This window comes from Ambystoma mexicanum, chromosome 8 (genome assembly GCF_040938575.1).
Source record: "Ambystoma mexicanum isolate Mex_15411 chromosome 8, UKY_AmexF1_1, whole genome shotgun sequence".
NCBI classification, from domain to species: domain Eukaryota; kingdom Metazoa; phylum Chordata; class Amphibia; order Caudata; family Ambystomatidae; genus Ambystoma; species Ambystoma mexicanum.
This window is the reverse complement of record NC_090929.1, coordinates 120,986,092-121,007,874: the sequence shown is the minus strand read 5'-3', so window position 1 is coordinate 121,007,874 and position 21,783 is coordinate 120,986,092. Positions and strand designations below refer to the sequence as shown.

The following is a 21,783-nucleotide window of genomic DNA, read 5'->3' as shown; positions in this document are numbered from 1 at the left end:
AGTGGGCGAGAGCAATGAGCAGAGCGAAGAGGTTTGGAAAGTGGAATAGAGCAATGAGTAGAGCAAGGGGGATAGGAAAGTGGGAAAGAGCAATGAGCAGAGTGATGCAGATAGGAATGTGGGATAGAGCAATGAGCAGAATGAGGCAGATAGGATAGTTGGATAGAGCAATGAGCAGAGTGATGCAGATAGGAAAGCGGGAGAGAGCAATGAGCAGTGTGATGCAGATAGGAAAGTGGGCTAGAGCAATGAGTAGAGTGAGGGGGATAGGAAAGTGGGATAGAGCAATGAGCAGAGTGATGCAGATGGGAAAGTGGGATAGAGCAATGAGTAGAGTGATGCAGATAGGAAAGTGGGATAGAGCAATGAGCAGAGGGAGGAGGACAGGAATGTGGGCTAGAGCAATGAGCAGAGCGAGGAGGATGGGAAAGTGAGATAGGGCAATGAGAAGAGTAATGCAGATAGGAAAGTGGGCTAGAGCAATGAGCAGAGTGAGGGAGGCAGATAATGTTTCAATGCGACATTTGCATTCCAAATTTGCACAATTGTAACTAAAACTTGAGTACTTTTAGTTTCCTGATATTATGTTGGTTTAAATAACAGAGAGCTAAAGGTGAAACAAATACATGTTCTTACTGATGTGTTCCTTTTTTGTTTCAAAGGTCTACCAATCATCATTGTGGGAGTCACCCTGGCAACTTCTTTTAACAAATATGTTGCAGATAATCACTGCTGGCTGAATGTTCAAACAGACATCATTTGGGCCTTTGTTGGGCCTGTTTTGTTCATCTTGACGGTGAGTGCTGCAGTTTTTATTTGGTTTTAGAACAGATGGGCCACCACACTTGTCATTTGAATTCACTGGGCCTCATTACAATTTTGGTGTTGCTGGAAAAAAAGTGGCGATAATTCTGTTATCCTGCTCCGCCATATTACCACATAATTGCCGCCAAACCCGTATGGTGGCCTATCATTCCTGCACACATGTTAGCCTACCCTTGCTGGTGAAAGAGCCTCTCACCACCCCACCCCTCTTCAAAGTCACTACCCTTCGCAAAGGGCGCCACTGTTTTCTTAGACTCCTGGGCCGAAAGCCACTATAACCTCCCATCCAGCAACCTACCTGTCCACCTCATCAGCCCTGCCAGCACTTGCCACCCACCCATAACATTGTTCTCCCATTCCAGTGGAGACTGCTGAGCCATAACCATTTCGTGGATGCTATATACACTGCAAACCATAGCATAAACATCTGTAACACTCTCACTGGCAATGCCCCTCTTTCCCTGACTCAATGCAACACATGCCTCATGAAACTTACCAAATGTGCTTTCTCTTACCTCATTCTGGTAAACCTCAACAATGAATGCAAAACAGAAACTGCTCATCCTCATTTGTGGAGGACACCCAGGCCCCCACAAAGCCCCCAACCATGGAGGCCTGATAGGTGAACTGACAAACTGGGTTGATGAAATTCTAAACAGCTTTACTAAAGGAGTAATGCACATCCCAGGCTTTAGCCTGTTTGCTAATAACCACTGTTCCAGAAACAAAGCCAACCACAGTCTTTAATGATCATTATTATTGTTACACTTATTGAGTGAGGGCCTAGCTTTGAGAAGCAACGGAGCGCGTTACAAAGTTGGGGCGGTATCATTACATCAGGTGCTGGCAGAGGGCGTGCGGGGGTGGGGGGGTGGTCAATTATATGGCCGGCTTTAGGAGAGGTTGAAGCAAGGGAAGAGAGACTGTGGAGGTAGCCTGGAGAACAAGTGAAACATGGTAGTAGAAGAAACAGGGGGTGAAGATAGGGGAACAGGAGTGTGGGCAGGGGGCGACTCAACCTCCTGTTCAAGCTAAAACCAGGTCCTCTACCGCAGGCTACTTGACCCATTCCTGTTCCAAACAAGTGCTGAGCCGCTTGCACCAATGGGTGCATTCCAGTGCTAGTCAAATGCACCGGTGGCAGTGACCTTTAAAACAAGAATATCAAAATCTTCTGGGGAGTGTTTTTTTTCCTCTGAACTCAAACACAGTGAATCCTTCATTGAGATCCCTGCCCAAGTAGAACTTACGGTAACACCAATCCTGGACTTAGAACCCTCGACCCCCAACCCCACTCCCCAGCCAAGAAACATAACAAAGAAGTTTGCTAAAATCCTCTCCATTAACCAATTCAGTGAGTACCACTTGGCTGTGAAAGTTGTAGACAGAGTGCTTGAGGGATGCTAGAAAAGAAATCATCCAGCCAAAAGATTAGAGTGGCTCTTTCCTGACTGAAGCTGGAGCCGGTCACCCTTGGGAAATACAATCTGATGCTTTTGAGAATGCTGTGCTAAGAAAATGACTTTTATGGTTGATTAAGTAAGAAAATTAGGGTAGATAAGTCTTAAGTGTGATTCGACAAAGATTAGTGCTATCGTGTTATAAAGTGTGGAAAGCTGCAGGAGTAGTTATGTAGAGCCTTAACCTAATCCCTATTCACAGTACTAACTTCTTGAAATAACTATTACCCTGTGCTGACCAATGGATTGACTGTTAAGAAAAACCCAAGACCTTAAATATAGTTTTAAATTGGCTATATTGTTCAGCTTTCAATCACGAACCTTCGACATACAGACCAACTTAAATGTAAACATCATTTGGAATTGTACATAGTCCAATTACATTTCCTCAGAACATTACAGATACCCTATCTTCATCTGACAGCCCAACTCTTCAGTGCTTAATCACACCATGTGTAGTGATTCAATAGATATATCATCTGATAGCCAACACGTGTTTCGACCAGAGGTCGTTCCCAAGGCTAAGCTATATCCCTGGTCAAATCACATTCAAAATGATCATATGCTAGTTCTCCTTATTGCTTGTTCGCCATTATCACAAGTACAACCTATCCTTTGGCTCTCTTTCGATTACCATATCGAATAAAAACCAGGAGAGAGAAAAACATAGGAGAGACAAAGAAAAGACATAAAAAAACAAAAAGGTTTTAAAGAAATGTTTGACCATTGACTGTCCTGTCACACCTTATCCATTTGTATGGTTTCTTACACCTTATTGTGAACGTGCTCATTTAGTGTCATCCCTACTAACAGACTTCATGAGACAACCCTAGTTCTTTATCCACATGTTTACGCATTTTCAGGGCCACTTGATATGGCCTCTGATGCGCGCATATAATATTTCAAGTAAAATCAATAATTGCTGCCCATGTTCATGCATTGGTTGCTATGTGATTTAATAATGCGTATACCCCACCTTATATCAGGATACTCCTTCCATTTGTGTTCCCTGTGAGGTGTACCCTTTTCCACACTTCTGTGCTATCTGATTAACACAATAGTGTCATATTAATATTTAGTACAAACTCCTGATCCTGTGTTCTTCCACATACAATTAATTGTTCTGCAATAAGCATTATAACGGTTTAGATGGTGTTTTGGATTAATCCATCACAAGTATTCCCAAGATTTCTATAGGGATTATTTTTTAGGATGACTTAATTTGCTAGTGACACACTTACCCTATACAGTAATTACTCATGTGCCTTCATTCTACACACATCAAATCCTTTTATCATCCGGTCTTGGAACTGTTGCTGAAAAGCAAATGATATTTGGTAAGACTTACACATCCTAGTTATAATATTACCTCTGAACTACAAGTAAGATTAACTTCAAATATAGACTAATTCCTGTGAATAGTGCTTAATATAAAGGTAATTACTTGTGCATCTGATATCTCATAACTGAACCAATTATTCATTAGACAATACTTTGTTAATCATGTGTTACTAAATATCATTATTAAATATTCAGCATTGTAACTCTATGCTTCCTGCATGTTAGCGTATGGGCTGTTCCATTGTTAAAGAGTAGTCATTAGAGCAACCCCCTATTACACTATACTTAGGGGTGTACTGGTTGTTCTTACCTTTCTTTCATAAAAAATGTGGTCTCTGGATAAATCCAAAAGTTGGGCGTCCCACGTGTATTAACTCGCGGGCGCCATTTTGTTTTAGCTCGCATTCATTTGGCTCGGTGGCATCACACGTTCGGTGCGGGTGACATCACTTCCCTTCTAAAAAAAATATGTCAACAAACCCATGGGCATACTCCTGTAATGTAGTCTTCTCTCAATAATCTTTGCTAAAGGCATTCCTCAACTTTAAGAGCTACTGTTGCCCCTATATCCCTGCTTACTATCTTGTGTCGCTCAATAAGATTTGTGATATCATGAAATGATTGTAAGGCACAATTGTAATATACAAATTCATACTTGGATGGGAATTACAGTGGTCACATTCAGTCTGATTTACATATTTTATCTTAGCAGAACCACAGTTCAATACAAATAATCACAGTGGGAATTGAACCTTTTTGAAACTGATTTACCATAGTGGGTTCAACAGTATAGATGTTACACCATTTACATCAGCTTTTCCCCTTGCAGTTGAAACAACTTAGGTTATCAAGTGTGGTTCACTTGACCCTCTTTGTCCCTCGTAACAAGATTTAGGAAAACAAATCCCATATGTGTTTTGCTTGTTTCCACTCTAATGTGGGTCTGGTCAAGAGACGATTGCTGTTGTTGATCTAACTTTCCCCAGCTGGCAATTTCCGTGCAATCAGTGTGCTGTTAGTCTCAAAACTTTGGTCCAGTTCATTGGTGTATAGAACAATTATAGCAAATATATCCACAAAGAATATATAAATATGTGAAATGCACATGTCCATCCAGTATTGCAGGATAACGAATGTCAACGTTGGGAATGCTATTTATACTTGACCCCAAAATACGTTAAACAAGTAATCATACATCACGAGATTGTCCTCTCGCCATACTATAATTGTGCCATGCTTGTCCACATTGGTTTATATTCATCTATTGACATTTATAGTGTTATGTTGTTATGGTATTACTTGGCATTTATATAGCGCTAAATATCGTTAGTATTACAGCGACAGAAGGGGGGGATATGAATATATAGCAACACCTTGGGGAACAGGAAAGCAGGGTACACAGAGATACACGTGTGGGGCATGTTAACATTTACATTTGCATTTCATCCGCTCTATCCATTCCATCCACTCTATCCATTCCATCCATTCCATGCACCCCATCCATTCTGTCCACTCCATCCATTCCATCTACTCTATTTGTTTCATCCATTCCATCCACTCTATCCATTCTTTCAACTCTATTAATTCCATCCACTCTATCCATTCCATCCACTCCGTCCACTCTATCCATTCCTTCTACTCCAACCATTCCATCCACTCTATTCATTCCATCCACTCTATCCATTCCATCCATTCCGTCCACCCAATCCATTCTGTCCACTCTATCCAATTCATCCACTCCATCCACTCCATCCACTCCATCCATTCCATCCACTCCATCCATTCCATCTACTCTATCCATTCCGTCTACTTTATCCATTTCATCCATTCCATCTGTTGTATTCATTTCATGTATTACATCCACTCTATCCATTTAATCAATTCCATCCACTCCATCCATTCCATCCATTTCATCATTCCATACATTCCATCCGCTCCATCCATTCCATCCACTTCATCGATTCCATCCACTTTATCCTTTCTGTCCACTCTATCCATTCCGTCCACTCTATCTGTTTTCCTTCACTCTATCCACTCTATCCATTCCGTCCACTGTATCCATTCCGTCCACTCTATCCATTTCATCGACTCTATCCATTTCATCGACTATATATTTCATCCACTCCATCCACTCCATTCACTTCATCCATTCCATCTGCTTTATCCATTCCATCCACTCCATCTGCTCCATCCGTTCCGTCTTTTCCAAGTCATCCACTCCATCTGCTCCGCCCGCTTCATCCGCGCCATATGTTCCATCTGCTCCGTCCACTCCATCCATTTCATCCATTTCAGTTATTTCAAACTTTCCAACCGTTCAATGCACCCATACACTCCCGTCCATTCTATCTATCTCATCCATTCCATCCATTCCACCCAGTTCATCCACTCCGTCCATTCCATATACTCCATCCACTTCATTTATTCGATCCATTCCATCCAATTCACTACCCCATCCATTCCATCCACTTCTTTCCACCCATTCCATCCGCTCTGTCCACTCCATCCTCTGTCAATTTTTTGTACATATCTTGCATGCATTTCGCAAGCATCCACGCAATACATTCGATCCACTTGCCCCATATGCATCCATCCTCTCCATCAATGTAATCTATTTCTTCTATCCATCTGTCTTTATCTATTGCATCCATCCATTCTATTCAAGAACATCTAATAGGAATATGCACATATCCTATATGTCAAATCAAGTCAGCGCTAACATTGTCCCACAATATATCTAAAACACCTGAGAACCAAAAACATAATATGATAGTGGCTTGTCTATTGATCCAAATGTCACAAGTAAACATTAATCTCATGTTTTGTGTTATAATCAGTGAAACTACTACGTAGTCTGCAAATGCATCTTACTTCAATTGGTCTGAGCGGTAATCTCTGGTCCCCTCCTCATTTACTGCATTTAGCTCTTTGTATGCCAATAAATCTTAGATCAAATTTACTATCCATCTGATGAGGGTCCTGACAATGATTGGCTAAGGGCAGTTTTGGGTGATGGTTGGTGAGGCTTGATAGATGCTCTCTGATCCGAACTCTTAATCGCTGTATTGTGCTACCGATGTACATTTTCTTTCATACACATTCTATTGCATAGACAACATATTTCATTTTACAATTGATGAAATTTATAATATGCGTTTCAATACCTGTGTCACTAACAAATTTGGCACTGTCAGAGTGTGCACATAGGCACATACTACAGGTACCACATTTGTAGAAACCTGCAAATGTTTTTAAAGCAGTCGCCGCCAGTGGGCCCTGGTTCTTGAGTTGTTTTTTAAAAAAAGATAGACTCAATTTTGTTTTAATAGTTGGTTCTCTTCTGTAAATGAAATGTTGCGTTGTTATCAGTATATATTTTCAAATCATTTTCCATCTGCGGGAGATGCCAATGTGTTTGAGCAATTCTGCCAATGTCTGCTAATGTCTTTCTACTTGCGTGTCCCTAGAATACTTAGTAATGATATTGATCAAAGGCCTACCTTCTTCTCTTGTGTGAGCCAAAGGTTCAACTAAATTCATCTTGTCAATGTGTTTTTGGTTTTGTCATACGCACATTGTAAGCAGGTAGGTGAATACCCCTTGCTCTGAATCTCTGCTTCAATACATTGCATTCCTTCTCAAAAATCTGATCTTCGCTACAGTTCCTTCTGGCTCTATAAAATTCCCCTATGGGGATATTGGCAATGGTTGACCATCTATGACAGCTACAAGCAAATAAAGTGGAGGTGACTTCTGTCTCTTTACGGAATGTTCTGGTTTCCAGCTTGCCATTGACAATATAAATATGTAGGTCTAGAAAGTCAATCGACGTAGCATCTGTGTGGCCAATCGATTCTATCCCAAATGTGTTGGTTTTAAGAAATTGAACATACTCTTTAAATAGTGGTTGTATTCCATTCCAAACAATAATAATGTTATCGATTTCTTCTTTTCCATATGATGACACTATTATTCTAATCATTATTGTTAAGTGGAAACTCATTTTGAAATTGCACCATGCAAAGGTTGGCAAGGGGTGGGGCATATTTAGCCCCCATTACCTGTTGATAGTAGGCATCGTTAAACAGAAAGAAGTTGTGATTCAGGGTAAAGCTAAAAAAAAACCTTGATCAGATCAATGTGCGTTGCGTGAGAAGCTGAAAATCCCCTATCAGTATAATATATGACATTTATTGGATGCACATACTCTATGGATGTGTAAAGTGCCTTTAAATCAAGTGTGGCTAAAACATTGCTTGGTTGCCACTCTAAATCTTTGAGGAACTGGAGCACTTGGGTACTATCCCTGATGAATGACGGTAATTCAAGAACTTGTTGCTTGATGGCATTGTCAATATATTGAGACATACTCTCAGTCGCCCAACCAAAACTAGCAACAATTGGGCGATCATCCGGGCATGTTGCATATTTTTTATGGATCTTCGGTAAGAAGTATGTGGTGGGCGTGGTTGGCTCAGTTGTTTTAAAACCATGGTTTTCATCATCTGTTAGCAACGCCTGAGAGTACACTTTGTCCACTATCAATTGTAACTCCTGGATTACTTGTGCAGTGGGATTGGATGTGTGCTCTAGCACCTTGAAGCGTCCCTTGTGCTAGATGGAATTACCAATAGATATCTCAGACCAAATAACCGGACATACTCAAGGAATATGGCAAAATACTACTTTATTCTCAGTTTAATAAATCAGGGTCAACTGGCAGACATCGGACGGATGCCTGCACACTCATGCACAAACTTGATTATAAAGGGGTCTTATACCCCAACATGCATCAGCTATGACATCATCCTACATGGCAAACCATGAAATGTATTAGCTTGAGGGAATGGTGAGGGGAACATATCTACCAATAAAATCATTCAATACTTTATTGGCTGTCTCTTATCTGTAAGACAACCCTCGAACTACCTCTAAATACGTATAATACTGAACATAGTGAACAAAATGACATTGGATTGGTCTAAGCAGTATTGTAGAGCAGGTTGCCCAATAGACACACTAATTGGTTGTCATTCCTACCCAGTTTTGGACTTTCTGCTCGACTAGTAGCACATAAGGAAACCGAAACTCAGGTGCTTGGATCACGTCAGATTACTCCCTACTTTCCCATTAGTCCATAATGTCTAATCAGACTGGCCATGAGCCAAAGTTTCTCGTCTGTAGTTGACCTTTTAGCCTGTTCTCTGTTCTAGGACATTCAAGGGAGTGACAGCACATCACTATCTTCATCCAAGGCTTAATGAATAGACCTTGTTTTTGACTTCTGAGTCACATGTGAAGAGACCATGAATCTGTCCATTTCAGACTCTTATTCACTGCTATTTGATTTACGTATGCTGGCTGACATTGCTCCTCTTCGCCTCTAGAGACTTGCTCACTCTACCTTGTATACACTTCATTCACTTTTAATTGTCCAATACTTGGCTCTTGCAGATGTGTTTCTTCTTCTTTCATCTAAGAGAAATATGTCCCATCCATGGCTTATTTGTCTGCCTCCCTTTACACAAAGGGAGGCACACAAAGCTTGTTCTTCTAGCACCTCCTGACTCTACAACCCTGATCGGCTTTTGAGGTAGTTGAATTGAATATTTACACGAACGGGTGTGCATTTTCCAACAATGGCTGTCCATCCTTGCCATGTTATATATTCCTCTAAAGCAAGCTTCTATGTATCTTTTCTACCTTGCGTTACTGTCTATTTGCACTTACTGGTCAGCAAGTTACTTTGTCTTCTTTTGCATTCATGATTACTTTATCATTTCATACATGTTTCTCTCATCGCTTCAGTTACATAGTCACTCTTAAGTATTTTCATATTGTTTCAGCACAGCTTCGTATATCTTCTCCATGACATCACTCTGCCCTCATCAGATTTCGCACAGCTGACATCCTTCCATATGGGATGCTTCAACACTTTCAGTGCCAGGGTATTATCGATACGACTGTCTGAGTGCATATCATCTCTTATACACTCAATGAGGTATAGGCATAACACATGGAGTCTCACATGGGGCCCTTCTCCTGCTGTTCCAGTATGATGGCGGTGAGGGGCGGGTTTAGGGAAAATGCATCCACCTGCTCCTCTACAGATGCAAGTTGTTTTGTAACATCCCGGTGTATCTGAGTATTGTAGACCCATGTTGATGTAATCATTGTGATTAAGTATTACAATAGTGCCACCCTTATCGGCTTCTTTCATCACGATAGTTTTGTCATTGACGAGTGTTTCTAAAGTCATTCTCTCATCTGCAGTGAAATTACATCTTATACTATGCTTGGTATTAGGCTTATTGTCCAAATTTGGTGTATGTCTAGAATGACTGCCCAATGGAATGTTTCATTTACACTTTCACCAGTGATCTTTGGCATGAATTTTGATTTGGCTTTAAGTTGGGGTGTCTCTAAATTTCTGGGTGAATTCCCAATTCAGCTCTAATCAATGCATGCTCAGTATTAACCCCCTCTTCCAGAGACATGAGTACGTGTGTATTCTCAATATCTTGGATGGTCGATAGGCTTAATGGTGCCACAACCCAGGGGTTTAAACATCTGAGCTTGGTTTGAAAATAACTTTTTAAGCTTGAGTTTACAATTGAATTTGAATTCGATTGTGTTAAAGTTTCTCCTTAACTTAAAGAGCTACTGTTGCCCCTATATCCCTTCTTACTATCTTGTGTCACTCAATAAGATTGGAGATATCAGGGAATGAGTGTAAGGCACACTTTTAATATTCCCCATAGAAATCTTGGGAATACCTGTGATGGATTAATCCAAAACACCAACTAAACCATTATACTGCTTATTACCAAACAATTGCTTTTATGTGGTAGAACACAAGATCAGGATCTCCTGGTTTTTATTCAATATGGCAATCCAAAAGAGAGCCAAACAATAGCTTGTACTTGTGATAATGGCGAAAAAGCAATAAGGAGAACTAGCATATGATCATTTTGAATGTGATTTGACCAGGGCTATATCTTAGCCTTGGGAACGACCTCTGGTCAAAACACGTGTTGGCTTTCAGATGATATGTCTATTGTATCTCTACACATGGTGTGATTAAGCAATGAAGATTTGGGCTGTCAGATGAAAGGATATCTGTAATGTTCTGAGGAAATGTAATTGGACTATGTACAATTCCAAATGATGTTTACATTTAAGTTTGTCTGTATGCCAAAGGTTCTTGATTAACTGCTGAACAATATAGCTAATGTATAACTCTATTTAAGCACTTGAGGCCTTCGAGACTGAATTCCAACAGCCTAAGAGTCCTCCAAATAACTCTTCTGGTCTGGTCATTTAATGACAAATAAATCACATAATTGAATAGCAAGATTTATAGCTGTGTAGATAGTGTAACTGCTTCTGCAAGTTGCTGACTGTCGAGCAATGGCTCAAAGCTCAATTTATTTTTGACTAATTATCTCACATGATTAAATTCAGCTTGCCCTCATCAGAATTCTACTTTGCCAAGGCGGCATTGCTGGAAGGGAACGCTACCAAAATGTTTGCACATACCATTGCCACACTTCTCCAGGACACTAGTGTTAAGACTGAATTCCGGGCCTTTCATAGACCGATCCCAAGTCTACCATGCGTCAGATAAGGGCGGGTGCCTGTATTTACTGCTCAACAATCCCACTCCCTGTAGTGTAATTGTTAGCAGTGAAATAACCATTCTTTGTCTCATCCACACACCCTTGGAAAGGCACATATGCCCTCACTATAAGTCGGGCGGTAAACTGGGCCAGAATCCTTTATGCACATATGAGGGCCTCTTTTGGCTATTAGAGACCAGGTTGAGGCCTTTTTTTTTAATCTACAGCTTTCAATTACAGGGATCACATCATTCCACTCCAAATCTTTTGTTGGTCCCTGGGAGCTGTAAGGGCCTCTTGGGGAGACCTGTGGGATTGCCATGGGTGGTGGTGTGTAGAAGAAGCATGGCTTACCCCATCACACCCCAGTCATTTGGCAGGGGTTTATCACAAGCAACAAACCTATGGTCCTTTCCCATTAAGGGATACTCATGATACAACGAGGTTTACTGAACATGCAACACCCCTACATCTGGTTATGGCGAGCCCTAAACCCTGCTTTGTCCTGAAATGGTAAACGTCCAACTTCTGCCGGATGACCTTGATATTCCGCGTATCGGTCTGGGGGGAGCGTGGGGAAGAAGAGTGACCGCCAGTCCTGCTAGAAGAAGGGACTTTCTTCCAGAAGCACAGGGATCTCAGGAAAACTCAGAAACAGCAAAAGAGGAGTGTGCGCAAGCCAACCTAATCAAAGACTTTCCCACTTACCAACATCTAGGAGCTAGCAAGGAATGGAAGCTTAGGCCGCAGAGCATATAGCTTCATCAATACGTCTTGCTCCTATGTAGCCGTGACACCTTCGTGTCTGGGTGCTACATAAATGCAAAAAAAATAAAAAAAATAACTCCACAGATTAAAAGATCAAAATCCCTCACACCGGGGAATACCCACCCCCCTAGTACCAAGGCAGTTTTTAAATTAAGAATTACTTTCAGAACAACCACTTCCTTGGACCCTGAGATACATTATGTTAACACAGGCGCATTTTCTCGATCTGGCATAGCCTTCCTGCGCTACCATGAAAGCATTACGCTGTGGATCGCTGTAAAGACTCTGCAAATGCAGAGAGCACAAGTGCAGGGCCCCCACCTGATCTTAGGCACAGTACTTAGTAACCCCTTATCACTGCTTTAAAGGGCATACATTGGCTGCCATGGAGCAAAGAATTCCCAAGGTGTTCAGCCTGGTGGACATGGCCCTCCATGGCTAAGCTCATACCTATTTTTCAAAGGTTGTTCACCTTTCCCAGTCCACCTGATGCCTCAAGTTATTTCCTGAGAGCAACCTATTATTTAACCCACAAACTACCTACGCTACTGGTGTAGATCCCTCCCCACCTACTGCCCCCAGCTCTGAGACGCCATACTGTTACATATGTGTGTTCTGGTAAATCACACCTTCTCCACTTTGGTGGCTTCTTGGTGCTAAGCCCTGTAAAAGAAGGAGGAGAGAAAGTTATTGGAAGGAGAGGTGAGGAAATAAGGGCTCCGGGCAGCAGTGATGAAGAAACAGTAATTTATTTCATTACAGCGACAGCGGCCTATGAGAGCCGAGTGCCAACATGGCTCTCTCCCTGCAGTCTCTACTGTAACTCATCAACATCCTTAGAATAACATTCTTAGAACTTAATGAGCTCATAGTGCAGCTCAATGTTTAACTAGGATCTGGTAATACATTTTTATGAACTTGTTTTAACTTACACTTACATCACAAGCCCTGTAAAAGAAGGAGGAGGGAAAGTTATTGGAAGGAGAGGCAGCGTCAAGGGGAAAAACCTATGTGTTCTGTGTCCCGGTATGTCTCTAGGCAAGTTAGTCTAAGAATATTTGGTGTATGCAGTTGAAGAGGGGAGCCCCGGTTGTAGGTATCGTGCTCAGTTTTCTTCTAATGAGGTCCTCCCTGGGCGCCAGCTTCGATTGAGGGTTGCTGGAGAGATTGTGTGTAACAAGCTTGTGGAGTGGTGTAAAGCTTGGATGGTTTTAATTTGGGCAGGCGAGGAGGCACTGGAAGGTGTTCATGTTGAATGCATGATTGGCCAGCCAATGCTTGTAGAATAAGGTGGGAATTTGACCGGTGAGAAGGCTAGTGATTGGTGCAAACAAGCAAGACGCTACATTTTGTAAGTTTTACATGGCACAGCTAGCTTTGACAAGGCATACAAGGCATACCGAATAATTCAAAGGCAAGCCAAGGCATGCAAAGGAATTAAAAGGCACAACCCCCACTAGCTTCTGCCGACAGCTAGCATTTTCTCCTTGTAAGTTTGCCTATTTGAAAGCATTTCTTCGTTCTCTCGCTCACACACACTCTCTCTCCCTCCCTCTCTGTTTATTTTTTCTCTCTTTCTTTCTTCTCCCTCTTTCTCTCTCACACACACTGTGTGTAACAAGGGTAACGTAGTAGGAAATGAGAGGTGTGGGATGGCATGATCGGGGCACTCTGCTCATTAGCCTAACCGCAGTGCCGGGAGAGTAATGCCTAAGTGCCTAAGCGCAGGGTCCTGGGAGGCATGACATTTTTAGTTCAGAGAAAGAGATGCCCAATAAAAAAACACAAGCGCTCATTTCACCTTCCTTACTAAGTTGATTGGCAGGCAGAGTTATCTCAAACCTCACCTTATTTTCCTCAGGTGTGTGCCCAGTGGGTGGCCTGCTGAGAATGTTGTCCATCAGGCTACACTTTTTCTCAACACTCAATGCCAGGTTTTTCCAGTGTTCAGAGTCAGACCCTTAATCTATGGTAGTTTCACCCAGAAGTCTACCCGAGTATCTCCATTAATCTCCAAAGTACTTTAACATGGCACACACCGCCACATCCAGACAGCAAGAAAGGTCTCCCGCCGCGTTATTGTCACTGAAATACTCCAGGGGGATCTTCACAGGGAGGTCGATTAGACAAGGTGCAGGAAAGATCAAAGGTGGGTCAATAATTCTTCAAAGGGCTCCATGGAGCAGGGTACAACATGACATGGATTAAAGGGGGCGCTATAACTACATTACGGTGAAGAGAAGCATGCTTCCGTCTTCAGTTCGTCCTCTCTTCTCTGTACCTTTTTGCTCCTCTATCACGTCTTCTTTACTGTCTATTTCACTGCTTCCCTTTGAATCATGTCTTCTCTACCATTTTCTTTCTATCGCTTTTAAATGTACTCTCAGATTGGCTCCTCCTTATCTTTTTCGCTAGTCTCTTTGTATTAGGTACTGATGTCCGTCATACCCACTGCAAGAGGATGCGCAGTTCCCTTGCAAGTGAAACACATGGATTTGTGGTCCTACAAGTGGAACCTCACAGGCTAGGCAGTCTGCCCATGGATTCAGTCAATGACACACTGAGCAGCTGTATCCAAGGTGGAGCTGTGCTAGGAGGCTCTCCAAAGGTCCCACGCAGCAAGGTGCCTATCCCTCAGCATAGAGTTCCCCAGTTCTCAAAGACAAGGAAGTAAACCTTCGCTTGGCTGCCACTAAGGAGTCATGTGTCCGCCCTCCATTACAGATCACAACGGTTCCATGTTCTGCATCCAGACATGCAGGGCACCCCCAAAGTCATGAACTAAACAAAACATTTCAAACACTTTTCTACTATAGTAGTAGATGCATGGGATTGGAACTTACATTACACCCATGTGTCTAAGCTGAAAAAGTATCAGGCTGTTTTGCAGGTGATCCACAGGTACAAATTGGTACAGCGCTACTTATTAATATCTCCAGCTCCTACTGTCAGACACCTGATGCTGATGGTGTCTACTAACCAACTTTCTGTTTTGGCTGTAACCGGCCCTCGATTGGAGTGGCTGATAGATAACAGATATTGTTGCATCTGTACATTTTAAAATAAATATTGGAAACTGATAAACATGCCTTAAAACTGAATGCAAGCTGTTCGGTTCTCTGTATGTGTGCAATGTAGGCTCATTTGTAAGTGAATATGATATGGTTAAGAGTGAGGAGTTCTGGAATTGTTGCTTGAATACTAGAGTAATGTCATTGGACGTATCACTTTATCGTGTATGAATTCAGGGTTCTAGAATATTAACTATTCATTCTTTGTAGGAATTTTATATTGATTAATTTATGAGATTGTAATGGTTTTCTACAATTGTATGCCTGAAATTATGGTACCCAGTTATTTTACCGACAATAAATCAGAGTGGTTTACGGAAAGCCAAAATACTGAAAAAATACCGAAAACTTGAATTAAATATCTAAATATGGTAGTGGGGTGAGGGGTTAAAAAGGATGGGGATCTGGTTGGGGTGGAGTTAAAAGGATTGAAAAACTTGGGTTTTGTGAGGGATCCCCCAAATAAATAAAAAAAAAAGACAATTCAGTATTTTTTCGGTATTTTGACCACTCTGAAATTTACACTCGGATTTCACATATAACCGAAATGATCTGTTTAAGTTGAAATAGGATGGATGATATTTGTTTATTGGTGATAATATTTTATGCCTTTTGATCTTAATTGATATATAATAATGTCAAAAGTTTAAAGAACTAGACACATTAAAATAAACATTTAAATAAATAAAATATTAAGAGCATGGCTGTGTTTACCACTACTAATGATATCACAAACGCAGCATCAGCAGGTTAGCAAAATATCATGATCCAAGGTGAAGGCATCGGGTACATGCACAGGTTTCATTTAGCGATACATATGTGATTACATACATACACACACACGCACACACACATTCGCCCTGTAATGTATGGCTGAGATGTTTTCCATTCACAGTTCAACATTTTTCCAATAGACTTAGAGCAGTGCCTGCCGCTTGCCACAAATGAACAGGTATCGATAAAGGCAATAGCTTTAAATTGTGTCTGGCTAGAAGCTATTTGCTGTTAGCTCACAAAAAAAGACATTGGGACATGGGAGCATGTGGAGGAGGGGGCATGAGGTGAGGGGGAGGTGAGGGTATGGGTGGATGGATGAACGTTTGACGATGCATTGATGACTGGGGGAGAGACACAATGGATGGATGAAGGGGAGAGTACATATGGATGAAAGAGTATGAGGATTGATGGGGGGATAATTCAGCGAGTGTGAGGATGAGTGAATGACTGAAAGAGGGGCTGAATGGATGCTTAAAGGAAATTAAGGTGGATGCTGAATGCGAGTGAAAGGATGAAGGAATGAATGTAACGCTAGATGGAGGAATTACTGAATGAATGTGTGGATGTGTTAATGAATGATTGATGGATGGATGTATGAAAGAACTTGAATGTGAATAAGTGCATTCATTCAATGGTAAGGACGTTTGGAACTGTGAAGATGAATGGGCGGTTGATGAACAGGTGAATGAAACAGCAGGGTGGGTGCAGGGTTCAGGGGGATTGATACACCTGTTCTTGCATCGGTTCAGATGAATGGCTGATGAGGCTTCTGAATGATTGAGGCAGTGGGGATGCATATGTTATGTTGTTATGTTATGTTGATTTATACCACACACCACCACCCCCCCCCCCCCCCTCCCGGGCAGTCTCCGAGAGGTCTATATGCAAATGAGTGCGAAAAGGTAGCACGACTGGGATGCTCTCTGCATCATCTGAAGAAGAACTCTAGGGGGCGAGCAAAGCTTATGCATTACTTCACCTCTGCATAATCATTCCATTTAGTCCAATAAAAGGGATCACAACCTGCACTTTGTGTGAGAAGGAGAGAGAGCAAAGGTGGAGAGGAAGAGAAAGCATGGGTGGAGGAAGAGAGAGTCCCCAGGGGGGAAACTAATTATGGGCAAGAAATATCCCATGAAGAAAAAGAAGGCACAGTGGGTGGAAGAGAACATGGCTGGGATGGAGGGAGAGTACAAGGAGAAGGAAAGACAGAGGAAAAGACAGAGCAAACAAGGCTTAGAAAGAGAGGATGCATGCCTGAAAATTAAGGAAGAGAGAGAGACAGAGAGAGAGAGAGAGAGCGAAAGGGAGCAGAGGCGAGAGAGAATGGAGGCACACTTAGATTATGAGAGGGCATCGTGAGAGAAAGGGAGAGATAAAAGAGATGGCGGCAGCAGAGAGGGGGAGGTAGAGTGTATTGGAAAGAGATCACAGGGAGAAGAGAATGTTGGAGAGAAAACACATGGTTAAGAAATGCGAATGAGCGAACATAGGGTGGTAGAGAGAGCGCAGGCATAATGAGAGAGTAGAGGTGGGAAACGAGGGCATGTGAAGAAAGGCAAGCAAGCACAAGTGGAGGAAAAGAGCAGGGGGTGAGGCAGAGCACAAAGGAGAACCAAGAGTGGGAGGCGAGAGTTGGAGAATAAGAGAATAAGCACACAGAGACAGAGAACGCGAGACGGCTCACACAAGGGAGAGAGGGCAGAGGGGCGAGGAGGAGTGCAAAGGGGAAACAGAGAGATACACACCCTGGGAAAGGGTAGGGAAGGCAGTAGACCATAGCAGGTGGAGAAAGAAAGGACGGAATAGGAAGGGGACTCTCCTGGACAGCACTCCCGGCTGGAGTTCAGTTAATAGAGTAGCTGTGGTCGGAACTCATCATGGCTGCCTCGATCTGTCCCTTTCTCCACGATCTAACAGCTTGGACATGGGTAGAGGTGGGCAGTGGGCAGCAAGGCATGGGGTAGTCAGAGAAGACAGCTTCCAAGTCTTGTCCAGTGCCGTGTCCACACTTCTGCCCACCTCCCCTGGGACCACGTTTACATCCCCTTGATCATTTAGGAGAACACGGAGGCTGAGCAAACACCCATGTCTGAGTAAAAACTGACTTCAGATAAAAACAGCCCTGACTTCATTGCTGGGCTCTGCTCCCAACCTCAATGTGATCGGCTCCAGCATTATTACATGTGCGTTTCCAGGGCTGGGCAGGGAAGAGAGCCCCTAGCGCTTCCAGAAGACTGCAGTGACGTGTATCCAACCCAAATCCCTCCCCTCCTGCACGGCTAGAGAGGAAGCAACATAAAGAAAGGACATCCCAGAAGGATCTCGACATCCAGACCTCGAAGGCCGCAGCTATGTCGGGTTTGCGGAATATCCTCTATTATTGTTCATGAGATAAAGTTGAAAAATGGCTCTAAATGCCCCCGAATTTATCTCATGAGTACAAATAAGGGGTATCCTGAATACCTGACATGTTTGTGGCCTTTGAGGCCCGAGGTTTGACACCCTAAGCCAACCCGGTGGAGGGACGCCGGGGATGAAGCAACTCTCAATGAGTTCTGTCTTTGTAGCTTAATCTAGATATTTCCACGCCCCTCCCTCCCATACAAATATCATAGCAATGGGATGTAGTCCCGTGGCACCAATGGAAATCAAAGCTACCACCAAGAGATGCAGATACAATGTAGCTGAATTTCAAAAGTAGTGAGAAGGCCTAGTCACAATTCATTATAAGTAAGAAGATAGATTGGGGAAATTGGGTGCTATCCACTGAGAAAGTATGACGGCATGCTCATTAATGTCTGGACCCTGTAATTTACTGAGACCTAAGGATAGGCAAACTCAAATTAATTCCTGTGAGTTGGTCTGATCATTTTATAGTAGGCTTTTCAATCTTAAGCCCCTACTTTCAGCAACAAAAAGTACTGCTCCCTTAAAAAACATTTAAAAAACCTGGAAGAATAATAATCAATGGTACAATGAAAAGCTGAAAAGTTTAAAACAACAATATAGAAAAAAAGAAAAGAAAATAATGTGGCTTAAATTTAGAAACACAGCCAATCACCAGGCAGTGAAATTAGCCCTGGAGACCTATAAACGAGAGATCATGCTTGCTGAATCTACATCTCTGCAAAAGCAAATTGCGGTGACTGCAAATAGACCTAAGGCTCTGTTTCTTGCCCCAAACATTTTTACTATCCCTGATTGCATTCATTCAAGTTTGCAAGTGTCATTTGCAATGGCCAACAAGTTTAATTGCTTTTTTCAGGAAAATATTAAAATCATTAGAAATAGCAAGGAACACCTGCACCATTAGTACCGACAGTGGGCAAAGGAAAAACTGTCACTCGGAACCTGGCAGTGCCATGCCCTAAATTCACTTTCTCTCCTGTAGGAACCGATGAAATCATTGGTCTTCTGAAAAACTGAAATCCACTAACCTGAAATAGGACCCAATCCCAGGCTCTTTGACAAAGCAGCATGCTGCTGCCCTTGGCATGGCTCTACAAACAATGGCCTCATTATCCCAGAGCTCTCTTCCCCAAGACCTGAATAAATCCTATCTCACACCTCTGTTAAAGAAAACGACACTGGATCATAAAGTTTTATCCAACTATCGCCCAATAGCCAGCCTGCTATTGCCCGCCAAAATCTTACAAAATATTGTGATGAGACAACTGCAGAGTTATGGGGATGACCACATGCATACTTTTTTAATCCATGTGTATTGTGAACCGTGCCTTTAATGGACTTGGTGCAGAGTATTTTCAGACTAAATTCCTCCACTTTGTCCCTACTTGTTGCCTTCACTCCCAGTCTGCTCTGCTCGTAGTGGTCCCTCGGATCTGTCTGTTGCGGACGGGTGGACCTGTCTTCTCAGTGGTGACCACTAAAGCCTGGAATAACCTTCCTCTTGCCTTATGTGGGACTGCTGACCATCTCACTCTCCGCTGGTTGCTAAAAACCTCTTCATTTTAGAATTTGACAATAAAAAATAAAACCATATAAACTTCTACTCATGCTCCAAGGCGTAAGTGCGCTTAACAAATTCTGTTAACATAACATAACATTGCATTCTCGATTCCTTTCAATCGGGTTTTAGACTGGGCCATGGCACCGAGACAGCACTGGTGACACTTTTGGACTACTTGCTGGGGGCCACCAACAAAGGGGATATCAGAATGCTTGTCATGCTTGACCTATTGGCGGCCTTTGACAATGGCGACTTTGAGATACTCCCTGCCAGACTGCCTTCGGTGGTGCAGGTCTCGGATGTTTCTCTGAGATGGTTTGTGTCTTTTTTGACCAACCATACTCATCAGGTGAAAATGGGGGCCTATCTTTCAAATGCCATTCCTGTGGAATGTGGGGTGACTCCTTGTCACCCCTGCTGTTTAATATCTACATCTGCACTTTGTTGAACATCTTCTCTGAGTTTGGTCTGTCATACTATTCATGCGCTGACGATACACAGATCTACGTAAGACTCAAGCAACCTTGGGAAGCAAAAGATCTAGTCTTGGCATGCGCCAATAAAATCAAAGACTGGATGCTGGCAAACACACTTCAGCTAAATCCCTCAAAGACAGAGGCCATTGTATTTGGTCCCAAGAGACAGATAACAAATATTGTCCAGTGCACTCCCTGCCCCCCACTGTTTGAGGTTCCTACCAAATTTCAGATACATTGAGGAACTTGGGCTGAATCTGGCAGTCGGACATGGACTGTAACTCCCAGATTAGCCAGACAGTTAAATCCCTACTATTGATTGAGACTTATAAAACCTGTCGTATCCCTCATTGCTCAGAAATATCGCCCAGTCGTAATAGGCGTACTCACCAATGCCAGGTTAGATTATTGTAATGCTCTTCTTATGGGGTCTCAAAAATTCCAGATCAAAAGACTACATGTTGCCCAAATCTCTGCTGTTAGATTCATTTTCTCATTACCTAGAAAGACAGCTATCTCACAATATCGGAGAAATATCCACTGGCTTCGAGTTTAACAGAGAATTCTGTTCAAAGTACTCTGTTTGGTTTTTAAATGCATCCAAGGGCTGGCACCAGATTACCTCACTGCAAAAATCCAGGTTTACTGCCCTCAGTGACAACTTGGCTCTAAGGACCAGTACCTTCTGCAAGTCCCACTGACAAGAACAACTACTTGGGGCGACAGGCGGTTCTCCTCGTTTGGCCTGAGGTCCTGGAACTCTCTACCATTGAAACTGCAAAGGATCAATTCATTGACTGTTTTCAGGCAACAGTTAAAAAACACTTCATAGGGCTCAATGGGAATGGGGAAGGCGGCAATTTGCGGTACCGTAATTACCTTCAAAGTCCCTTTGCCGGTCCCTTACTTAACGGCTGGTAAAACTAGCTGTTATGGTAGGGGCCCGCAAAGGGACCTCGTAATAGGGTGCTAAGGGATTCCCTTACTTTAAGTATTGTGCCAAGGGTAGCAATGTGAGAATTAAGCCTATCCTTTTCCGTCCTGTATTTTCAGGTGAACACATTCGTTCTTTTTCGTGTGGTCATGGTCACGGTTTCCAGTGCACGCAGGCGTTCAAAGATGCTGACGCCCAGCTACAGTCTTGAGAAGCAGATTGGGATTCAAGTCTGGTAAGTCGGACTCCTTCGTCAACAGGTGTCAAGACATAAGAATGTTCAATTGGGCGTCTCCTTTCAGGGAAATTAATCAACACACCAACACGCAAGAATCACACATTGAATTACCTGCCACCACAGCAGTTCAATGGTTCTAAAATAAAGCAGTCCCACCTCACAGAAAACAAAGAGTTTTGGAAGGATAAATGTATTTTAGAAAATCCTATAATATACACAAATATTTATGTATATACTGCACTGATGATCCGTAATAAGGGTGAAACCATGAATGTAGTTGTCCTGACAGCCTTGCATATGT

The 21,783-nt window shown here is 42.5% G+C and overlaps 1 protein-coding gene across 2 annotated transcripts in view; it reads left to right on the top strand.

The window, feature by feature from the left end:
• The window catches only part of ADGRD2 (adhesion G protein-coupled receptor D2), a 1,057,913-nt gene that overhangs the window by 587,430 nt on the left and 448,700 nt on the right, over window positions 1-21,783 (top strand). For both annotated transcript variants that reach the window (XM_069609449.1, XM_069609450.1), the window contains exons 18-19: window positions 663-796; window positions 21,364-21,479. In XM_069609449.1, coding sequence (XP_069465550.1) covers window positions 663-796; window positions 21,364-21,479 — 250 coding nt within the window. The remainder of the gene's footprint in view (window positions 1-662; window positions 797-21,363; window positions 21,480-21,783) is intronic.